This window comes from Myotis nattereri (genome assembly GCF_964212035.1).
Source record: "Myotis nattereri genome assembly, chromosome: 3".
NCBI classification, from domain to species: Eukaryota; Metazoa; Chordata; class Mammalia; order Chiroptera; family Vespertilionidae; genus Myotis; species Myotis nattereri.
In genome coordinates, this window is record NC_138077.1 from 173,420,687 (window position 1) to 173,446,037 (window position 25,351).

Below are 25,351 nucleotides of genomic sequence, written 5' to 3' on the forward strand. Positions count from 1 at the left end.
TTCATCATACATCTCAAGAGTCATGGTATTCTACATTACTACATAAAAATGATACTGTACCTTGGTTTTAATTTAATCTCTTGTTATGCTGATTTAGAAACCAGAGTTTACTGCCTTTTAAAAAAAAAATTTAAAGCTAACTAAAACTGAGAGATTATAAAAGGGGTAGAGAAATATATTCTTAAACAAAGAAAAAGTATTTATTTTTTTTAAATGGCATAGCTCAAATACTAAAGACATACTCAAGCTGCCAATTTTTAGAGCATGTTTTTTTAAAAAAAAAATCTTTCTATTTTGGACAAATAGGATTAAGCTTCTTAGACAATTCTTTGTTGTTTTGACTTCAACAATTTATGCAAATGAGATGTTAATTAGTGTAATTGTAACTTAAATTATGCTTGTGTAAACCTCTCCATTGGTAGAAGAGTGTGGGAATCTACACAACTGGTATTTAAAGTAGCTGTACCAACTCCCTTCTGAAAGCCCAGCATAGCAAGATCACTTTCATGTCTTTACAATTTGTTTTTATGAGGTGATAACATTTTTACAAATACCATCATTTTTGGTTTTTTATATTGTAAGTGACAGTCTGACATTTTACAACTGGCTTATTGAAAACAAGAATTGAGCACTCTAGCAGTAACGGACATTAACTGCTGAATAGAGATTCAGATGCTAATGAGGTGAGAGGGGCTCCAGAAAGTTTTGATAAATGCTACACACACTCTAACTAGCTGTGAATGTGGGTTGACAAAGAACATCTACACCAGGGTTCAATAAAATGTAACCCTTTAAATTAATCATACTGGCAGTATTTAATAGAATGCACAACAATCTCCTTTTCTGTTGGCTATAAAGCTGGAGAAATGCAGAGTCCTCACAAATGAACGCTCCCACATTTCCCACTCCACACTGCTACTTTCATCTGAACATCTACAGCTGTTTCAAAAGTACTTACTGTAAATAGCAAAGTATAAGCAGATTTCAGAGTCTGACTCTTTCACAACATAGGATATAACTTTTTTTCTTCATTTTTATGCATAGATTTAAATGAAAACTCCTAAGAGAAAAAAAAAAACATTGACGATTTGAGTGCTTGGTTCAGAACCCAGCACATAGTAGGTTCTTAATAAGTGACAGTTGCTATACTAGGAAAGACCTGGCAACTTATAAAAAGAAAAACCATCTGCTCACACAGGAAAAAATAAGAAAATTCAGGAAGTAAGGCCTTCTGTCTTCAGATTCACAAACTTAAAGTAGGCCTTTGTTCTTCAGGGGCTGTTGGGAAACCTATTTTATTGCTTTTGTAAAGAAGTCTTTTTATACAGAAGAAAAATAATAATGTCCTAGTAAGTGAAACTAGAATGAGCTTCATTATCACAATGACTTATTTTATTTAATTTTTGATGCTCACACTAACCAACATCTATTGATTGCAAACTTGTACGTTTCAGCAGACTGCAGTTCAAGAGATCACCCTTATATTTCTTAAGCAAATGCAGAACATTAACATGTTATTTCTTCTTAAAGTGACAATCCCTAATATCCTCTTTGGTTTTTGCCAATTTTAATCTTGGCAGGAAGTGGAAATCTGTGCACTCAGCAACACTGCAATCTTGCTGGCTGTCAAAATTATGTGTCAGCCAATGCCTGAATGGTATTCTTGTCATTTCATCATGGTAGGAAACCTATCAGCCTGACATATAAAGCCTCTAAAAGTAGTGATTTATGCCAAAATGTAGATAAACTTACCCACCACCTAAATTTCATTTTTATAATTCCTATAACTATTATAACTTCCCCCAAGTAATATATATCCAAATTGTAGTTATATCTTCGAGGATGCTTTATTTTAAATTCAAGAAATAATTATTACTAAAATTGTTTTAGGTTAAAGATCACTAAATTTTAAAACATATACATTTGTCTACACTGACACACATATGTATATATTTTGTTAATATGCTTGCTACAGATATTGCATACTTTTTTAAAAAAAAATCATTTTCTCTCAAATAGTCTCCATGTGAACCACACATTTCCAAGCCAACAAACTAATCGCTTCTCAGTAGACTGGATAAAAATGATACCTTTACCCTTCAGCAAGCACTGGTTCCTCTTTGACTTTTTAAGAGTAAAAACTATCACTTAAAAAAAGTGAGCAAGTAGAGAAATGTGTGCTATGGTTTAGAAATGGCCATTTAGCCAAATTGCATACCTGTGCTGTGTCAGCGTCCTGGCAGAACCATCTCATTCCACTGGTCTAATGGATGGCAATTGAATTTAATTAACAAAACTCCTTTGACTTAGTTTCATACAGTGCTGAATGTAATGGAATCTCTCTCTCTCTCTCTCTCTCTCTCTCTCTCTCTCTCTCTCTCTCTCTCTCTCTCTCTCTCTCGCATTTAAATAAAAATGTCCTGACTGCCATCTACTTTAAGAATATTAAAGGCTATACATTACACTTAAAGATATAATACAGTCATCTCCTTCCCCGTGGCTTAAATTTAGTTACTGAATTATATAACATAAAATAATTAAAAAGATACTTTGATAGTGATACACAGTATAGATTCAATTACCACAATGTATCCATTAAAGGTACTTTTTATAGTATGAATAAAATACAAATCCTCTTTATGGATCAATACCAGAACATAATTCTATTCTTCCTCCTAAAAAACGGAAGTTAACCATTATAAATCATCTTCACATGAAAATGGTAAAAAGGTATTCCTTTGAAAGTGTTCTGTTAATCTCAATATATTAAGAATGTTACTTTCTCTATTATGCTCATTTTTAAACTGTACTAAAATTCTAATAACATTTGATAACTGATTAACAGAAAACTTAGGAACCATTCTTTTTCATAGTTATATAAATGCCTGACATTAAATTCAGAGGGACATTTCCATTAACTAAATAATATTTTCTAAATAAAATCAAGAACACACCAAAAAATTGTTCCTAAGGGATTCTGAGTAAATATTACTACTCTGCCTAACTTTTGCCTGGCTGGGCACTCTGAGACAAGTTCCCATGATTGATTATTTTGTTATCTCTGAATCTTTGACTTTGAACCATAACCTTTTTTGCGAACAATGACAGTTGGGACCTACCATTTGCCATCTGTAGAGATGGAGGGAGGAAAAGGACTTCACGTACATTAATCAACCAATTAAGAACAGACTTAAACAAAACACTAAAGCATAATAAACCCCTGACTGCTTAATAGCTTTCTACTTTTAATAGTTGTCTTCCTGCAGTCTGCTCACAAGATTAGGAGTAATCTGTTCAAGTCTTAACAAAAATTGCATGAGGAAAAGGGAAAAAAGTAAACCAATCCAAACCATGAATTTTAAATTGTAAAAAATGATACTTAAGGATTCTATAGTTCAAATCAAAATTTAAGAGGCTGACCGCACACCACAGTATCAAAGAATCTCACATCCATACAAAATATGGTCTTTGTCTTTACTGGAATATCTAAAATGATTAGTACATACAAATAAGCCTCTTATTTTGAAATATTAGGTAATTGCATTCTTTAAAACACCACTCACCAAATAACTTATACTATCTTTCTGCACATGAAGTAATTTGCCAGGAGAATTTGAGGATTCAACTATTGTAACATAGAGCAAACCCAGTAATTAACAAAAGAGAAAAAATTAACAAAAATGAGGTAAGTTCTTGACCTTTCTCTGATTAAAATATGATCAGCAAATGTAGTATTTAAATATTAAGGCATTAACTCAGTCTCTTTTGTAAATAAAAAATAAATAGGAAACCAAGGGATGAAAGTCAAGGATGCCCAATACTCACAGGTTAATTCAACACTGAATTAATTGGCAATACTAGCCAGTGCCGTAAGAAGTGTTTGAAGGATAAAAGCATAAGACTGGAATAGCAGAAATGAAAGTGCTATTGTTTGTACTTGATATGATAATCTACACAGTAAACACAAATTAATTTACAAATTACTGGCTGAAAACATGTAAATATAACGGGATGTGAAATTATTGTACAAAAATTAACTGTATTTCTATACTAGAAACACACTGGTAGAAAATATTCTTTTAAAAACACAATTTTCAAAAGCAGCTTCACAAAAAAATTCTCAAGACCTGAGTAAAAAGTAATTCAATCAATTGAAAGGTAACATCTAAATAAATAGACATACCATGTTCATAGATGTACTAAGATCTGATAGTAAAAAGATAATTCATCTGTAGATTCAATATATTTCTAAACAAAATCCACTTTTTATGAAACTTGAAAAAATTATTCTATCACCTCACACCTGTCAGAATTACTATTATCAAAAAGACAAGAAATAACTAGTGTTGGCAAGGATGTGAAGAAAAGGGAACCTTTATGCACTGTTGGTGGGAATGTAAATTGGTATAGCCGCTATGGAAATAATTAAAAATAGAACAACAATGTGATCCAGCAATTCGACTTCTGGGTATTTATCTGAAGAAAACAAAAATACTTGCTGGAAAAAATACTAGCATAGTCACCCCCATGTCTATTGCATCATTATTTATAATAGCCAAGATATGGAATCAACCAATAACTTGATTTCTATCAATGGATAAATGGATAAAGAAATTGTGGCATACACACACACATGAGTATTTGGGCATAAAAAGAATGAAGTCCTGCCATTTGTGACAACATGGATGGACCTTGAGGGTATTATGGAAAATGAAATAAGTCAGACAGAGAAAGACAAATACCGTATGATTTCTCTTGTATGTGGAATTTTTTAAAAAGGGGGTCATGGATATAGAAACTGGTGGTTGCCAGAGGCGGGGGTGAAGGGGCAGTGAGAAATGAGTGAAGTGTGTCAATGGGAAAAAGAAAAAAAAAAGAAATTCAATACTAAAAGCTTATTTGGAACCATAGCTCTGTAGCCTACCTTGATGAATATAAAATAATATCTAAAAAAGAGAAAAAAGCTTTGAAATTAAAGTGAATTCTATATGTAGAATAAAATATTAAATATAAATAACATATACTGTATATGGAATAGTAAAGAGACAAGAATAACTAAAACACTCCTCAATAAAGGTAGGAAGGATTTGCCTTATCAGATATCCTAAGTAACTATAAGTGCTTAGTAAGTGACACAACATAGTGTTGGTATGGGGTAGATAAACTGATTATTGGAACACAGCAGAGAATCCAGATGCAGATACATACAAATATGAAAACTTAATAAACAAAAGAGGTAGCCTGGAAGATTATTTGGAGGACTAGAGAAACTATTCAATAAATGATGGAGTAAAAACTATCATTCACAAAGAAAAAATAAAATTGGACCTCTCCTTCATACCATACACAAAAATAAATTCCAACTGGAATACAAACTTAAATGGGAGATGAGCATTTAAAGATGTGTAAAAAATACCATGTATTCCTAACAGAGCAAAGAAGGATATTTTAAATAAGACAAAAGCACTAACCGTAAAGAAAACGGATTAATAAAGTTTACTATATTAAAATTAATTTTTGTTCATCAAAAATATCTTAAAGCAATTATAAGACTAGCCACGAACTATGAAAAGATATTTGAAAACATATAATGCAAAGGAGAATTCAAGAGACATAAAGAATTCCTAACAAACCAACAAGAAAAAGACAAGCAACAAAATAGAAAACATAGTAAAAAGACATGAGTATTTATTTCACAGAAAAGGAAAGATATAGAAAAGATGTTTAATCTCATTATTAATCAAATGAATAATGCAAATTAAGACCACAATGAAATATCACTTTATAGCCACCAGGTTGGCAAAAAGTAAAAATTTGGCAATAGTAAATATTAGAAAAGACATGTATCAACATGAATCTTTTATACACTGCTAGTGCTAGTGAGAGTGAAAAATAGGTACTATTTTTAAAATAAAATAATATATATATATATTTTTAATGTAACATTTGCCTGGCTGGTGTGGCTCAGTGGTTGAGCAACAACCCATGTACCAAGAGGTCACAGGTTCGATTTCTGGCCAGCGCACAGGCTCCATCCCCAGTAGAGGGCGTGTAGGAGGCAGCTGATCAATGTTTCCCTCTCATTGATGCTTCTATCTCTCTCCCTCTGCCTTCCTCTCTAAAAATCAATAAAAAATAAATTAAAAACAAAAAAATGTAACATTTACACACTCTGTTAATCAACAATTCCACTCTTAGTACATGCCCTAAAGAAATTCTTACACACATGCTCCAGATGACATGTTACTATTCATAAGACTTGCTGGTAGCAAGAAAGTAGAAACATCGAACGTTAGTATATTATATAAGAAGAATAAATTACAGTACATGCAGCAATATTAGAAACATTGAGTGAAAATCAATTTTAAGAAGCATATATGTATGTATGTGTGTATGTATATAAAAGTTTTATAAAACTTAAGCAGAACTGAACAATATATTTAGTACACAAATATGTCATGAAAACACTTCTTTTATATGAGGGTAATGATGAACACAATATTGAGGATAATGGGTAATATTTCCAGGGAACATAGAAGTAAATGCAAAATACTGCTGATGCTCTCTTTCTCAGGTGGGGAGAAAGGTCCCCAAGTCTGCACTTCATTATTATGCATTATAACTTACATATATTCTTATATTGAAAAACAAATGAAAAAGAAATAAGAAATCAAACCAGCAATGTTTATTAAAACAAAATGATTTTTCACAATATCCTAAAACCTTTCAGCAACAGGCCTGAAATGGTTTAAAAGAAATACACGTGATTCTCTAGTTTGAATTATTTTATTAATGCAGTCCCATTTTCCCCAAGAAAATATATGAATAGTTAAATTGGGGGGGTGGGAATCGTCATTCTTTTTTACTTGACTGATGTGAATCATTTTCATTTTAAATCCAATCTCAATTCCCCATGCAAACAGGGGGATGCAGCCACATAGGAGGTAGTAACTCCAGTATGGACAAATCCAAACAGCAGATAATCCATACTTCTGTTTGACTTAAAATGTATCATCCAGTCTTTTAACATTCCATTCCATTATGCTTCGTTTCAAAGAAACTTCTATTCTTGGGAGGGGGCTGAAACAGGATGATCTAGGTTTGTTGTAAATAGCTGGTAGTAATACATACATACACACACATCATATCATATAGCCTATGCCACATATCACGTATCACATACATATGAAAGGAGATCAACAAAGTGAGAATTTTTTGGTCTGACAGAGAGGTGTGATTTTTTTGGTCTGATAGATGAGTGCAAACCTTCCTTCCAATGATAATATTCACTATCTGGTTACAGGACTGAGTTTCTATGAATAATTTCCAAAAGAAATTTTTTAAAAACCTGACTGAACCTGAGTGGCATGCATTACTCAAAGATGAACTTAACTGAATTGAGAAACCTCTTATCTCATCACAAGCCCAGTCAGCATTTCACTACATCCGTTTTGGTAGGTAGATTGATGCACTACTCTTCAAAAAGGCCTTCTACTTCAGAATGCCTTCGTACGTGTGCTGAATTGAGAAACTGAAACAGCGATATCTGTCCATCCACACTTCAACAGGATGAAGGTGATCATCTTCTCTCAGACACAAAAAATATAATCAGAGAATTAAGTAATAATTAAATGAGGTAGGATTTCACTGATAAGCATTATAGTGGCTGCTATAAAGTTACTCTGTACCAGTCAAGATCTCTCCACTACACACCATCTAAACACACACTCCTCACCACCTGAGAGGTGTTCGACCAGCCACACCAAGCAAGAACAATGAATACTCTGAGAAGGGCCATGAATTCATTGCAATAGCATTAACTACATTATAAAATTAGAAAATAACCGTTTTTCACAAGATGCTATAGTTTCAGTAATTAAATATCTCTTTTAGAGATTGATAATACTCTAAGGGAGAGAAAAATTAGAGTGTTTCCTAATTCAAGTTCTTAATAAACATAATCTTAGTATAATTTTAAGAAAGAAAAAAATAGAGATATTTACCTCTCATACCTGACTAGTGTTTTTGTCAAACATAGTTTGAGTTATTGAATGAAAATTTACAACAACTGAACAGGTATTTCTCCTTCCCAAAATTCTTATTACCTAATAAGCAATTAGCCATACATTGATCTTGACCTAAATCTTACACTTCAGAAATAAAAATGAAAGGAATTTCAAGAAGATATATAAGAAAATGCAAGTTTCCTATTAGTATTAACAGAACAGTGGTTCTCAACCTTCCTAATGCCGTGACCCTTTAATACAGTTCCTCATGTTGTGGTGACCCCAACCATAAAATTATTTTCGTTGCTACTTCATAACTGTAATTTTGCTACTGTTATAAATCGTTATGTAAATATCTGATATGCAGGATGTATTTTCATTGTTACAAATTGAACATAATTAAAGCATAGTGATTAATCACAAAAACAATATGTAATTATATATGTGTTTTCCGATGGTCTTAGGCGACCCCTGTGAAAGGGTCGTTCGACCCCCAAAGGGGTCGCGACCCACAGGTTGAGAACCGCTGAGTTAGAAGATCCCTGATCCTAGGAAGCACACTGGGATAGCCCATGCTTTATACCACCCTGCAAAATCAGGCTGGCACACTATCTTCTTTGCAGCTTTGAGATTCAATTAGAATGTAAGTGAAAAAAATTGCATTCTAGTTTTCATTCCCTACTGGAATATTTTTGGTGACTGCTCACTAAAGAAGATGGGCAAAATTTCATCCCATTCAGCATTCTATGAAGCACAAAAGAAGACTTTTCACATCTTTTTAAAGTAAATTAATTTTCATATGATTTTACAAGTTGTTGTTTCTCAGTATGTACTTTTAAGGTTTTGGCAAAAAAAAAAAAAAAAAAAAAAGGAAAGAGAGAGAGAGAGAGAGAGAGAGAGAGAAGATTTTCTGTTAAATGCTGCCATTATCCCTTGCTGAAACCAGTAGGAGCTTTTAGATATGAAAATGGGGCCAGAAGGAAACACTTTATGGGAAAATCTGCAGTGGCACAGTTTTGATAATGAACATGCCTAGAGAAATAAAATCATGCATGCTGTATGTGTTGGGGGGAAGAAACTCTTATCTTCAGTTGGGTTCTGTTTCCCTTAGAGAGGCTTATGTTACCTACAATCAATAGGTCTCCAATTAAACAAAGAAGATTTACATATGCTGGTGCATTTTGGAGCTAATGAAATTGGTCTAACAGTTTTGATGTGAGAAAAGCATTGGATAGGAGGGGAACTTTAGTAGTTTACCATATATAATTGGGCCCAAGTCCTTAATTCTGATTTCTAACTTTTCTACTACTACCGCCTGTGGCCTTCCCCAACTTGGGGTAAGTAACAATGCCAAAATATACCTGATTCAGTGAAGAGAGACAGACAAAACTTTAAATGCTCTCTAGAGATAAGGATACGACTGACATTTTCCCTTTGGAGGAAGAGGGGATGTGATCCAACCCCGCCTCCCCCAACACCACCACCACAACCAAAGTGTGTCTATCCTAAGGACAGGACTACTTCTTTAATCAAGATTACGCTCTTTAAAAATTCAACAGCATGAAATTAAATCCCTTTGTCTCCCCTCTAGCTGGGTACCTAGCACATAGTAGGTACTTGAGAAATAAATGACTGTTGTTACAAAGATGATTTTCTTACATAAGCTGAAGCAATGGTTATATTTCCCTATCATCTTTACAAGGTAAACAGTTCAAATAAAAGTCAAGACCAGGATCTTAGATGGAAAAACAAATAGCCTGACAGTTTTCTATAGATAAGTCTGGCATCACCAAACCTTTATTTTCCAAATTATAATTATTCACATATAAATAACTCCTTTAGGTTAACATGCAACTTTGGATTTTGGTGAAGAATCAGAAATCAGTTAACATAATAGGGTGAGAAGGGAAAAATCATTCTCACACAAAAAGTTTAGGCTTAAATTCAGTCCTAAGGTGAACACCCAAAAACTATATAATATGTTACCTGGTTTTAAAATTCAGATTATCGGCTTCTCACTTTTTTTTTGTTTTGTTCAACCCATATTCTCCACTTAGTCACCAGCTCAACAAAAATATGAGCAGGCTCTATGCACCCCTATGGGGAGGTACACAAAAAACTAATACAATCCAGCCCCTGCTCATAAAGAAATCACAGCCCAATTTGGAAGACAGATCATTTTATGGAACAAGAAGTGCTAATGGTGAGTACTGATATAGTGCTACCAGGATTCTATGGGAATGTAGGCAAAGAGCCCTTAAATGCTGGGGTGAAAAGAAGGCTTAAGTAATATTAGCCAATTAAAGGTGGGTGAGGACATTCCAAGTAGAAGAAATAATACAAAAAATAAAAAGAGAGAGAGAGAGAGAGAAAATACACACACACACACACACACACACATATTACGATACAAAGTGTGGGTAGAGTCTCATGGGAGACAGGTAGGAAAACAGGGTGCCTCTGTATGTTCCATGCACTAAAATTTTCACTTGTATCTTTGCATGTGCTCTCTTCAGTTTCAAGGTTAGTTGTGTTAACTGGTTAACTCAATCCAGAAAGACAACTCAATCACTTTAATTATCCCACATTTTTCTACAACTTTCCCTTGTTTAAATATTGTATCTATTTTTTAAATATATTTTTTATTGATTTTAGAGATGAAAGGGAAGAGAGAGAGAAACATCAATGATGAAAGAGAATCATTGATAGGCTGCCTCTTGCACGCTCCACACTGGGAATTGAACCCACCACCAGGCATGTGCTCCGACCAGGAATCAAACCATGACCTCCTGGTTCACAGGTCAACACTCAACCATTGAGCCACACCAGCTGGGCTGTGTCTATTATCTTGATTAAAAATAAGAACATTCAATAAAGTATAGCACTGTGAAAGGGGGCTCACCAGAAGCATGAGACATTCCCCAGCACTAATTCCTTAAGTCCTGAGCCCCACTCAGACTTTAGCTCCTACCTCCAAAAGCTCAAGGGTCCAAGGCCTGATATGTTCGTTTACTGAAACATCACCCTGGTGGGAGTATGGAACTGGGGATTCATTCCAAATTTAAAGACAAGCAATCCTTTCTCCACATGTTGGACAATGAGAATACACTATAAAAATATCCTTCTAAGTAATACATTAGAAAACAGAAAATGGGGTTATATTGCAGACCCATAATTCTAATCTAAATATATATAATTTTAAAAGATATAACATTAACACTGTTTATCATGTTGTTTTATTCTTACTAATTGAAAAAATGAGAGATTAAAGAAAACATAATAAGGCCGCATATGTAAAAATGCTATTCAGGATTGTAAGAAAATAAGCTGTGTAGAGTGGTGGGGGTAATGAGAGAGGGAAATTAGTAGCAAAAACAGAGAGATTTTCAAACTTTTAAAACTTTCATTGGCTGTAAATAATACACTCTTAAAATAAAGGAAATATCGATATTGTTAAAATCATCAGGTGAATTTAGGAATTTGTATCCATGTGGCTTATTTAATCTGAAGACAACACAGTTTTCCCTGGAGAAACTGAACTGCTAACGTCCCATGAACTTGATCAAGTTCGCCTCACTTCTCTTACCGACTGTAAAACAAAGAAATCTGTCTTGAGTTTCATGATGTCCCACATGTCACTGTGACTAATCCCTAGCCATTTTTATTTACAGCGTTCAGATGAGTTTCTATGACAATCCCATGCCATTCTCAATGTTGCACACGCATTTTCTGCCTTTTGAAAAATAATTACAGAACAAATCATTTGTTTTAGTCTCTATACAAAGAAAAGCTCACATATTTAATGGCTGGAGAAATAGACTTCACTTTCAGATCAAACAACAAGCAGACATAACAGAACCAAAAAAAAATCCAATATCCACTGTGTGGGACCACCAGATCGTTGTTGTTGTTTGTATTTCATTTATCAGACATGCAAAAGTTCTTCTCTTTCCCATCACCATCTGTACACACTTTCCCCAAAGACCTTCACACCTGTCCCATTAACACACAAGCACACACTCACACATACAGGACCTCTTCTATGCTTTCTGTCTGAATGCATATTCGTATCTGTTTTCTTTTAACAACAGCAAATAAGGCAAAGCAGCTTGAGACCTTGGACAATTTAAATCCACTTCAGTATAAAAGTCTCAGGATTGCTAACTTTCTCCGGAGATGGAGCAAAACAGAGACTGTAGGTTATACCACTGGGACTTGACTGTTTTAGGAACTACTACCAACTGCCAAATGAATTCACACGGCTGGCTCTCCCAGGCCTTCCTCTCCTTGCTGTTTTTCATTCCCTCATTCTCCTGCTGTTTAGTTTTCCTATGACTCTGTTTTATACTTCAGTATTACTAGAAAGATGTTCTTTAAAAAAATAGAACTTTTTTTTTTTTTTTTTACCCACCAGTTTTCTTTAGAGAAAACATGCTACAGTGAACTATCAAATAATAGAAACCACCTGTGCCCTCTCCTGTGTCTGCTTGGATTTTCTTTCCACTCACACAGATATATTTGACATAAGAAAACAAAAAAATTTAACACTGAGGAGAAGTATCATCAAATGATAGACTTCCTCAACATACACCAATTGCACAGCAATATAAACAACTGGTTCTGTGAATTATTAAAAACTCACACAGGCTAGTGATTGGAAGAATTCTAATTTTAAAACAGAAAAGCTTTGAAGTCTTAATTTCTTTTATTTTAATCCTCACCTGAGAATACTTTTCTATCTATTTATTTAATTATTTATTTATTTTTAGAAAGAGAGGGAGGGAGGGAATTATTAATGTGAGCGACACCTTGATTGGTTGCCTCCTGCATGCGCCCTGACCAGGGCAGGGGATTGAGACTGCAACTGAGGTATGTGCCCTTGACCAGAATCAAACCCGGGACCCTTCGCTCTGAGGGCTGACACTCTATCCACTGAGACAAACCAGCCAGGGCTGAAGTCTTAATTTCTGAGGAAATTACATCTAAGACGGCATCAACTCATTTCATCACATTTTCTTTAGCTTTGTATAACTGGCACCTAGCACATAGTGCCTTAAGTGCTCAAAACATGTTTGCTGAATGGAGTTGCCAATGACAGGGTAGACTTTGTCAATAAAGGCAACTGAAATAGCTCTTCTATGCCAACACCAAACAAAAAGCACCCACCTGGATGCAAACAACAACAACAGGCTACAACTGCTCTCCAACGTATGCAAGGATTTTCTGCCTCTAGAGCTGCTGGGATGTGTGGTCTCCGTTTCTCACCTGTTAAATGAAGGTTTCCTCCAACGTGTGAAACTCTGAATCTAATAACAAACCAGAACAAGCTCTGTTTCTCACTACTTCCCCCCGCCCCCGCCCGATTCTCACCAGGGACTTGCTTTGATTGATTTTAGAGAAAGTTCGGAAGGGAGAGAGAGAACATCAATGTGAGAGTGAAATATTGATCGGTTGCCTCCCACATGCACCCCAACTGGGTATGTGCCCCGGCGAGGAATCAAACCGCAACTTTTTCAGTGTACGGGACAATGCTCCAACCAACTGAGCAACACCAGCCAGGGCTCTCACTACTTTTTAAGCTTCAGAGAAAACAAAGTGCTTTCAGCACTACTACATACTTCCAGAGAGCACTTTTTATCCCATCCAAACACTCAGGGGTAGCGCTTAGAGAGCTGGATACACTGAGAAACACATTAGAAAGTAAAAGCAGGCCACAGAAAGGCCTGACATCACCAGATCCAATCACTTACTAACCATGTGCCATGGACATGTTCCTCAGCCTCCTGACTGCATAAAAGCAATTGTAAAAGCTCCCCTCCCTAAAATGCATGATTTACATGAAGAGCTAATAACATAATGTATAAGAACAGCCAATTTAAATATTACAGAAGTTAACAACAGGAGCCTGAGGTTTCACGGATCTGGCTTTAACCCTGGCTTTGCCACCTACTGTTGGCATGACCTTGAGTGAATTACTAACCCTCTCTGAGCCTCTGTTTCCTGAATAACAGGAGTAACCCACAACAAAAGTCATCTACAATCTCTATACACCCCACCACCCAACTTGAAAACTTTTCCAAAACTTGGAGAAGTCCAAAAGAAAAACAAAACAGGAACAAAGAAACCCACATATAACCAAAGAAACTCATATGTACAATTTAGAAAACCAACAAAGCCAATCCTAAGAAATAGCACCCACATACATAAACTCCTTGAAACAGCCCAAGTGCTTAAAGAGTTTGTAATAGAATGCTCTAGTACAAAGCCAAATGCACTGTTGCAGCTGCTCTGTCCTCACTTTTAAACAAAGTGACTGATAGGAAAGGCCAAAAATGAGCATCTCTAAACGTGAATCTATGTTTTTCTCCAATCTATCTGTTTCCCTCCAATTCTGCTATCTCATGACATGTCTCATGACTTATTCAGCATCATACCCACCCCAGCACTTCCTAGACCAGTGGTCGGCAAACTGCGGCTCGCAAGCCACATGCGGCTCTTTGGCCCCTTGAGTGTGTCTCTTCCTAAGCCTTAGGAGGACCCTAATTAAGTTAATAACAATGTACCTACCTATATAGTTTAAGTTTAAAAAAATTGGCTCTCAAAAGAAATTTCAATCGTTGTACTGTTGATATTTGGCTCTGTTGACTAATGAGTTTGCCGACCACTGTCCTAGGCTCAATTGCAAATAAAGTAAAAAGCTATGTATAATCAGTCTCTATATAGCAAAACTGAAAATGTCTCTCTTTGAAGAATTACAAAGCTTTCTTAAACCTCTGACCTTTCCAGAGAAATCAGAGTCACTGTAGTTTAAAAATGTAGGTGGTAAAAGTACAAAGGATTACATTTATCCATTTTGCATGTTTGCTGTCTTTTCTGAAATGAGGGGCAAATATCTTTAGAACAATTAGTTCTTCAACCCTAACAATTCAGATTGCAATATCCTCATTTTCCAAAAAAACTGTATACATCCCAAGCTCAATGAGATGGCACTTTTCTGTTAATCTCTATTCCCCCTTCCTTTTAGAGAAAATCTAAACTACATGAATCCCAGAACCTTTTTTTAAAAAATAAGACTTTTCCTATACAGTGAACAAGCCTAGAAAATAATAAAAATTCATCTGAATATTCTTAAACCACCCCCGTAATTCTTGATTAGCTTGGGAGGGGGAGGGATTTCAAAAAGTACATTTAAACAAAAAAATAATTCTTAATAAAAGTCCTTGTCACATTTTAAGAGGACATACAATAAAAGTATTGCAAAGACTATCTTTTGCTGACAGGAACGTACAACAATAGTTATGCTGTTAAACAGCATCCAGTTACAAAGACTTCATTCTCAGAAGTTACTTGAAACTACTCTCCAAAAGAGAACCTCTAGCATTTAAAAGAAGAGAAGAAAAAGCCAACTAAATGAATCAAACAGAAACATTAGTAACTTAGTTATATTTATGTAATATGATCCATGCAGAAATCTTGCCACAGTTATACAAAGATGCAGACAAGCTTTTGCCAAAATCTTATCAAGAATCCTTGCATCATCTTAAATGTATGTAACCCACTTATCTTCAACTTCCCATTACTTAATGCCAAAAATATTTCCTCAGGTATACACACTTTTCCATCCACAATATTTGTAATGACTAATATTATTTTTGAGTTCTACTGCATAAAAAAGATATTTACAATTTTCACTGCCACTTTGCTATTATACCTAAGCTCATACAGTTCTGTTTAACAGCATGCTTTGAAGGTTTGCATGCACATACATAGTATCTTACTTCCTCATTCTATAGTAAGCTCTTTAAGCATCTCCATTCCTCATTCATTTGTAATGTTTAAAACATGCCATGAAGAAGGGCTTGATGTCATCCCAACACTGAAAACCATCTGTCTAGAACCTTCCTTTGCCTTTCGTCATTTTGCAGCCAAAATTTTCACCAAAGTTGATGAGAATTTGTCATCCTAAGAACTTGTAATGTCAGCTTCTTTGAAAAGCAATGGAATATTTGAAAATGACAATAATGGGATCCTATATATACAATATTCACTTTATGCAGAACCTTAAAATCAGATAACTAATCCCTTTAAGATTAAAACACACAGTATCCTAAGTGCTCCCAACAGAAGAGATAGTCCTCCATTCCCCATATTAAGTAATGTGTGCCTGATTTTGATAACTAAATGAGCATTGATATTGTGGCACCACAGTTTCTATTGGATAATAGAATCTGACCACCAATACCTTTCCCTACCAAAAAATTACCACTTAGATCAAGCTATGTGACTCACCACAGATACATCTTCCCCCACAGCATGAACATGCTGCACTACCCAATCATGGGCTGGCAAAATTACAAAAGGAAATAAAATCACCCAAACCATAGCAACAAAGACAGCAGCCTGACAAGGGCAGATGCTACACAGACATACATACAAAATTTTGAATAGTATTTACTTTTTAAATGTTTTATTATTTTTTATTTCAGCTTACTTTTTTAACCCATAGAGTACTTCAAAAATAGCTATTAAAATATTTGTATAAATATGTATGCTCTGAAAACTGTTTATGTCTGAAATTCACAGGATTTGGGACGACCATAAACACCAGAGACATCATAAGGCAGGCAGTATGGAACGGGGTGGAAAGAACAATGACTGTGAATCCTAATTTTTAATTCTAACCCCCTTTTGTTTCCAATTTATTCACTTTTATTCACAAACCTAAATTTTCCTCCTCCAGCATAAATGATAATCAACAACCCTAACATTAAGACTTATTAGCATTTCTTAAAAAGAAAATTACATTTCTTTTATTCACTATTGGTTCCAGTTCAGCAGCATACTTTTAAAAAAAAATCCTAAAATAATTAATATGTAGAACCAATGTAGTAAAAATTATTTTGCTGGTCTTTTTTTTCTATTTACCAATAGAAAATTCATGTTGAGTGAGACTGAGTTTTTGCACTGAAGTCATTAAGAACTAATCTTGCCTAAGTTTAAAAAAATGAATATAAGGGCATTAAATAAATCCATCAATAAATCATTTAAGGGCATTAAGATAAAGCTTGTCCCTATTTTAAACTTTTTTTCCTTTCTATTTTAAATTTTTAAAAAAATTTTTTTTAACTAAAAATACTCCATTTTTGCTTTCTTTTAAATAATTATACACAAGGCCACAAGGTCTTTATGGAATAAGTTTTAAATTTTTAAATCTAATCATTATGGGAAGTTACTAATATATATCTCATGCATATAAGAAAATGTTTTTAAAAAATCTACCTAGTAAAATATTGCATGCGACTCTGATTTTTAAAATAATGCTTGCTTTAATTCTCAATGGCTTCCCAAAGCATTTAAACCAATTCAGCTAACTTTATCTTACCAAAAAGAATGTTTTTAATCTTAAACCTGTGTCATAATGTCAAATAGAATTCACTAACTTCAGCTTCCTAAAAAGAAAATAGAACAAGTCATTCCAGATTGTTGACCCCCACACTGACAAGCCCAAAACCATTTCTCCTTCTCCTAACCAAGTGCAGCCTCATTCTGTGGCTAGGCCTGAACTCTACAGTGAACTATCTCTGTGGCAAAGGTTTGGATTTTGACTTTTTATTGATTCAAGGTAGATGTGTAATACCATTTAAATAACAGCCAACCCCAAACAACAAAATAGAAAGAAGGCTATAGAATAGATTTGAATTTTATTTTTAAAAGCAAATAACTTGGAATCAACAAGTCTGAATTTAATTTTGCTCTAACTTGGCCACTCTGAGACTTTATTTTCATCAGTACAAATGGAGAATGTATTATTTATTCACAATATTGCTATGAAGTTTTTAAAAAAGAAGAGGAAAGAAAAAAAAAGCTACAGCATAGGGCAAAACTTAGTACAGTGCTTGCCATAAAAGAGACAGTCAAAAAAAGTTATTTGTCTTCCTTCCTCCCTTCCTTCCATCCATCTCTCAGTTGATCAAGGCCCAAAATATCTATCACTAGGAAGGTATGCAAAAGACACAAAGAGCAATAAGTTTAAAGTTTGCAAAGAAGATTAAGCTGTTCCACTTCAATCTCCAGTTATTATGACCACCCTAATCATTTCTAGGTTTGGGATGAGCAATATATTACATGTCAAAGAAGACCAACACTTGCCAAAATACATAACACAAATGAACTTCTTTCCTTCAGTTTTATCTTGTTTAGCTTAATCTTATTTAGCTTCTTTACAAACAGAACAGCAAAAAGATCTCTGCCATGAAGCTGCTGCAATTTGTCATTTGTGGATTTATTTCTTTGCCTCATAAGCCATGTTTATTTCACTAAAATGGGAGGACAAATTCCATTAGATAAAATATACTTTTACACCGTGGAGTTATCATAACAAAACACACAACATTGTTTTCTAATATTTGGGGAAAACCCGGGGGGGTGGGGAGGGCTCATTTCTGTCTTTGCAGCAGCTATAAAATTCTGGTTAAGTTTAGGGACACTAAAGTTTGGATCAGTAATTTGTATCTTACAGTTGCCTCAGTGGCTGACAGCCAAAAAATAGACAACAGTCTATTGTCACCTTCAAAGGTAAAATGGTAATAATAATAAACATCTCAATAGCTCCTTTACAATTGTATGTGTGCCACAAGTGTCCCTAACTGGACCCCTAAATACTTAAAAAAAATTGTGAAACTTTTCTTTCTAAAAATTTGCACAGAAACTCCAAAAGCCACTAATAGTCGCTTAGTCTAAAAGAAACTATGCAAAAAAAAAATGTGGGGAGATTGATTATAAAATTCTCTTGATATCTTGTTGCTTGGGATCCTCTTACAGTCATTACTTAAACCAAAACACTTTTTAGAGCATCTCCATTTGCGATTAAGTTCACGGTTTTATGTTTCTCTTAACAAAGCATGCCAGTTCATTCATTCTCTTCCTCCTCCACCTGACTTCTTCCTCCCCCTTACCCCAGCTCCCAATGATTTACAATTTATAATATATTGAAAAGTAAGATCTAAATAACCATGGAGAAACTGTTGCTGAAATGGTCATAAAACAATGGTTAGCACATTCACTGCATTCAATCTGTATTTGATGTTTTTTTCCTCCTATTCTAACCCTCAGAATTGTTTTCAATAATCTATATTAACATTTGTGAGCAATTAGAACTGTTGTTGCTTCTGTGCAAGTTTTTAAAAGCCGACAGGCTGTTCTGCGTCTTCTGGAAGCAGCTTGGGGCCTTAACTAAGTGAAACACCAGTCCTACTGTGTACAGCAGTGACCACAACAAAGGCTGTGGTTTCTCCCACACTAGCCCTAAATAGGTTTAAATTAATGCTATTCATCACTGGGTAGAAAAAAAGACAAGGCAAATCCAAGCCAGCAGCATTGAGAAATTTCTTACCAACACTCGAACCTCTTAAGCCATAAATGAACTGACCTCCTCTGTTACAGGTTTACACCAAAACCACTCTTCCTCCTTATTCCTATTCATTCTCTGCCTCTGAATGTCCATCTTTTTCACTTCATTCTACATAAAGGATACTGTTACTAAATTCTAGATAACAGATATTTTTACTATCCTCAAGTTACACAGAAAACACTCCAGGAGATAAAAGCCATATTTATCTCAAGTTTGTCGATTGTTAGTGCTCTCTCCTTTGAAGACTTGAAAGACAAATATAAAGATAAATGAAGTTTTCTAAAATTGTGTGCATATACCAATTATTTACAGTAGATCAGTCAGCCACAAAAATCTATCACAAGTTTAGTGTTAGGTTAGAGTTAGAATTTGAGGTAGGGTGGTACTTACTCTATTAATTTTAAATGTATATTAGTCTTATTCCTTCTTTTTCCAAACACAGTTTATGATTACAAATCACAGAAACTAACTGCACAGCTTCCAACCAGGGAGTTTTTTAAGGCACTGAAGAAGTTAACTACATAATGTCTAGTCCTAGACTTGAACATAAACACATACACACATATACCAGCTAACAGAATATATGGAATGTAGTTGAGATATGCAATACTGCCATAAACTAATGTGGTTAAGTTATCTAAAAATAGAGAAATTTTTGTAATTAATTTGACATAAAATTATAAACTATAACAGTCTAGCATTTACTTAAAAATTGTTACAATAATTACTCTCTATGTATTGATAACATTATGCATATAGCTACACTGTATTTAAAGTACCAGCTTTATTTAAAAAAAATAAAAAGAAATCATTTCCACTGCTCTAAACAACACTCTGTGTGCAGCCTGGATGTGCACACACATGCACACGATGCACACATACGCTCATACACAGACACTCCTAATCTTACACCTGTTCTGAAGCAGTAGGAAGTGAATTCTCAACCTGTCAACATGACCATCTGGTCCAACTGCATATCATGGCTTTCTCTATTACTCTATGAAGGAATGGCAATCACGAAGCCAAAATAAAACTAAAATGCACCTAAATGGGAGTGTCTCTCCTCTCTCTCTCTCTCTCTCTCTCTCTCTCTCTCTCTCTCTCTCTCTTTGTTGAAACGGAATAATACGTGGCGTATCAGAGCAAAACTCACAGTAATGTAAATAATTTAAAATGAGCATTCACGCTAGCATAATAAGGTGAATAATATGGTACAGGTGATACGGTAATCAGTAATACTGCAGTACAGGTTTACAGGACAGGTACCAGAATTCCGAGACATGGCAACAGCTCTTTCAGTGAGTGATGGGACCATTACTAACCCTAGTCCAAGCAAAGCTAAGTAAAGGTAGTAACAGGGGCAGCATGAAAGCAATCAGTAACTATCGTACTAAAACATCACCATGCAAAAAAAATGTTCACTTATACCTTAAAACTAACCAAGTACTCGTGCTACCAGTAGGACAAATTCAATTTTCTCTGTCACTGGTTAATTAACAATGACAGCAATTAGCTGGCAAATTTTGGTCATTTATTTACCTTTCAAAGTAAATTTTAAGACCACTAAAAATACTTCCAATCTCAGAAAATTCCTCATATGCAAAAAGTGAGGATGCTCATTGTGATTTAGCGCTTGGGCCCAACTTACAAACTAGCACAGGCCAAACTGATTTAAACATAATTTTACTTCTTTAATTTTTATTTTTAAACATCTCCAAGCAGCTGCTTCAGAGCTTTCATTCTACTCCACCACACCCCCCCCCCAAAAAAAAGCAGGTAATAACTATGAAAAATAACGTGTAACACTGTCATTCTGTGGTCTAGACACAACAACTTACCTCTAATGCAAGAGATGCGTTCTTAAAAATCTAACTTCTTACAAAATTCAACTAACTCAGCTGAAAAGCTCCCTAGAATCTGATTACATTACCAGAAGTTATACAGAAGCAGTTTTAAAAAAAAAAAACAACAACAACAAAAAACTCTCCAGAAAGTTCTCGGTTGAGTGCCTACTAATGAACAAAGGTTAACTTTATCTAAAAGGTCAAATGCCTGGTGGCTAAGGTTATGACCTTAACAACTTACATTGTGGCCTTGCCACGTGCCGGGTATATTGTAGACTCTGGTACAGATCATCTGGTAAAGGCTGGTCATAAATTAGCTTTACTGTTACGTGCCCACAAAGAATACCATTGGCCACAATACCGTAATATCTCCAAGTTGCCATATGATACAGGGGAAGGACAACTCAAACAGAGACCAAACTAAAATGAATATGCTCTTTTATACTTTTAACGAGATGAAATTCTCAGGCTTTTGGAATCACTCTGATTTCATTATCCTTGTTACTGTTGATCAGCCACAAAATTCACACAGTTCGAATAGCCCTGGATTTAGAGGAAAAATTTGGAATGTAATTTATGTATTGGATTTTAGCATCTCAGTAAGTCTCAGGCTAAATCACCTCTGCGTTTTTTTTAAAAAAAAATGATTGATTCTGCATTAGTTTCCAGCATTTACATGTGTGTTCTAAGATTTCAACTTCCTACCAAAGAAGAGGCTGAGAAATAAAGCAATAATTGTACACATTTTTTGGAAGGAAAAAAAAAACACCTCCCTTTTGTGGCCAGCTATGGGGAAAAAAGGAGACTTTGGGGGAGAAAACAATATCTAACACTTTAAAGAAAGAGAGAGGTGGGGGGAGCAGGCTGTAGGTGAAAAGGCCACAATGAGTTTGGCATGTTTCTTGAAGCACGTTTCAGAGTCTCTGCCTCCTGCCAATACTGGCAAGTTCTCAAAACTTTTAAAGAGGTAAAAACATTGTTTAGTGTTTACAAATCTTCAGTATTATAACAGATGCTTGTCAAATCAGTAGTATGTAAGTTGACCGGCCTACCTCGTATTTGTATTGGCAGCCTCCCTTCCACAAATAACAGGTCTCTAAATCTCTTAAACCAAATCTGAAATATTTTCAGACAAAAGGCCCCTAATATTTCCTTTTGCAATCATCCTGCAGCGCGTACAGAGAAGCAGCCATTACTGCGCTCTGTTCCGGCAAAACCAATGGCCTGGCACTTGGCTGGCGTTCAGGCCTGACAAGGGATTCTGGGATACATCAGGAAAACCAAACCGAAAGGTAGTCTGATCCATGTTGCTGTCAATAAATCTTTCATAAGCAATAAGGATGCTAACTCTCCTAAGCAACCGTCTTACACATCATTTTACCAACCTCACCCTTTAAGGATTGAAACAACCAGCAACTGTTAGCTCAAGGACTTGGAGCAAAAGCACCAGTAACAGCATCAACAACAAAAGAGAATGCATGTCATGGCAATAGCTAGAGAGGTTGCATCTCTTAAATCTAAAGGAAATGTTTATATCTAGAACTTAGAATGGATACTGCTCACACCGATAAAAACATAACTGGTATTTCATTCTGATGGCACCTTTAAGAAAGTACAAAACATACCATGATGCGCATCACCTGTTGGCACCCTCAATTTGCAATTAGAGCATGACTTATAATTTATAAAATACTTACTTCCGAAATATTAAAAAGATTAAATACATTTTAAAAAATGTTCCCTGACAGCACTTAGAACACCCATATTTTCTTTGCATCTTGCCTTTCCTTATAAGAATCTCCACTTATATATGCAAATAAATTTTTAAAAAAATTAACTTGGCTTTTTCAAAACACAAAACAAAGTAACAACAATGGGATGGTAAAGGGGTTAAGAAAGGACTACTTTTCCTGTGTAAAGGTCATTTGAGAGGTGTGCCTTTTCATTACCGCCACCCAAAACTGGCTGAAGCAACAGGCACTTCTTATAATTACATATAAACATTTTCAGAAACCCAAACATTTTAAACAGTTACAGATCACATCCTCTAAAATACTTATCTGTCCCCTACCAACAGAATGCAAATGATGATGAGGCATGCTTGCAAAGTTAATTTCTCCAGTTTCTTATGTAAGGAAAGATGGATAACAAAAGTTCTCTTTCTGAAACATATACTGAGAAAAATAATAGAGAATAGGATTTCAGCTCACTTCTTTAAAATATAGCTTGCATCCTTATAATTAAAAATGTTTTGCAAAACAGTACAGTGTTGATTTTACAGATAGAATCTTCTCTCTCCTTTGTGAAAAAAAAATATGTAATTATATGAACCCCAAAACAATCTACTGGTAGGATTCCACAACCTTCTTTCTTCCATCAGGCTCAAGTAACTGCCATGAAGGTGATCTACCACGACCGATATGTACATATAAAAAGTCAACAAGTTACACAAGATCTGAGCTTTCACATAACACAATGAGCCTTTTGTCTAAAACAAGATGAAAGGAACAAAGTAAAAATGCATTATTTTATCCAGTCCTCAATAGTTTTATCCTCAATGCTACTCTAACTGCTGTGATATGCATAGGTAAAACATGCCCTGAAAACAGCCCTGAAACAATAAATACTTTTATTATAAATCAAAGCAACTCACTAAACCAATTATCAACATGGATTTCTCAATGCACTCACGCACTATACGGGTTGGTTACTTTTAAGGTTAACCTCTCCATCAATTACTTAAAAGAGTTGGTTTGCTTTTTCCCTTAGCTATCTGAGACAACACTAAAAGTTCCTAAATACAAAGCTACTAAGTCTGCATATTAATGTAAATCTTTTTCCCTCATAAATGATCAGCAATTTAATAACAATAAGCTCACCTCCAACCTCATCTTAATTAGCAAGGTGTTCAAGAGGCCCCCGTAGGTTAAAAACATTCCCAGAAGAAAAGCCACTAAAGATATTGCCTCACTACCAAACCACATGCTTTTTAACTAGATCCGCTTGCCAGGTAAAATACACCCTTTATTACAAGCGTTTTTATGAGGTTTCTCTGCCCATCATCAAAAATTGTGATTTAAACATATCGCATAACTGACTACCCAACACCTTTGATAACACCACTTGCCAAAAGAACTCAACTTCGTGCGAATTCTCTCAAAGCTCTGCTTTTCCATCTGCATGAAGGTGGCACCCCAGACCCCGGGGCTGTTCTGACTTTGGCCCGCCTTTGAAACCACGCTGTGCATGTGCACAGGCACATACAGGGGTCATCAGGAAAGAAACACACACAAGAGAAAGTGGAAGGACTTCTCACCATCGCACTTACCTGCTGCATGCACAAAGTATGCCAAATATAAATCGAGTTCCTTAACAGAAACCCCTATGTGATGGGGCTGGACACAGAGCCCTGGATTGGAGCACTGCGGGGACTTTACAAGGCGCTCGCCATCAGTACTTTCGAGCGGAATACCTTTAAATAAAATCACCATAACCAGGTCCAACCTCCAGACTTTATCTGCCTGGCGGAGGCAGTCAATTCTTCGCATCTTGCCTTTCTGGTCTGGGTTGGAAAGGACACAGCATGGAGGCTTTTTCCCTGTAACTGTAAGCACAAAATCCTCTCGGTACTCAGGTCGGATATCTTTCCGTAACTTGGCCAGAAGTCGAGATGCCCACTTCTGCTTGACCTCTGGTTTTTCACTTAGCAACTCGTCCTTCACGGCTCTCTCTTCTTCTTTTGACATACGCTTTTCATGTTTTTTGAAGTATTTTCGTTTTCGGGCCTGCAGGTTGAACCATGTGTAGGCGAAGGCTCGGACGTGGGGCAGAAGGGCTTCGATGAAAGGATGGAATTCATCCTAGGGAAATGAATATAAACAAAAGTATGACTACACTGAAAACAAAAAGAAACAACTTCTTTTTTTTTTCAGATGGTCACCGTCAAAAAAAAAAATCTTTATTTCACTTGAAATTTGATGCAAGGATTAAATTACCAAAATCGTATATAGAATCCCTACGGGAAGTCCAAGAGGGAAAAAAGAAAGCGACCAGTGTTATTTCTCACAACCTCAAAGATGAAAATTGCTAAA

General features: G+C 35.3%; 1 protein-coding gene across 7 annotated transcripts in view; it reads right to left on the reverse strand.

Annotated features, from left to right (window-relative positions):
- NFIA (nuclear factor I A) overlaps positions 1 to 25,351 on the reverse strand; it is a 572,371-nt gene that overhangs the window by 339,106 nt on the left and 207,914 nt on the right. For all 7 annotated transcript variants that reach the window (XM_081087468.1, XM_081087471.1, XM_081087469.1 and 4 more), the window contains exon 2: positions 24,589 to 25,120. In XM_081087468.1, coding sequence (XP_080943594.1) covers positions 24,589 to 25,120 — 532 coding nt within the window. The remainder of the gene's footprint in view (positions 1 to 24,588; positions 25,121 to 25,351) is intronic.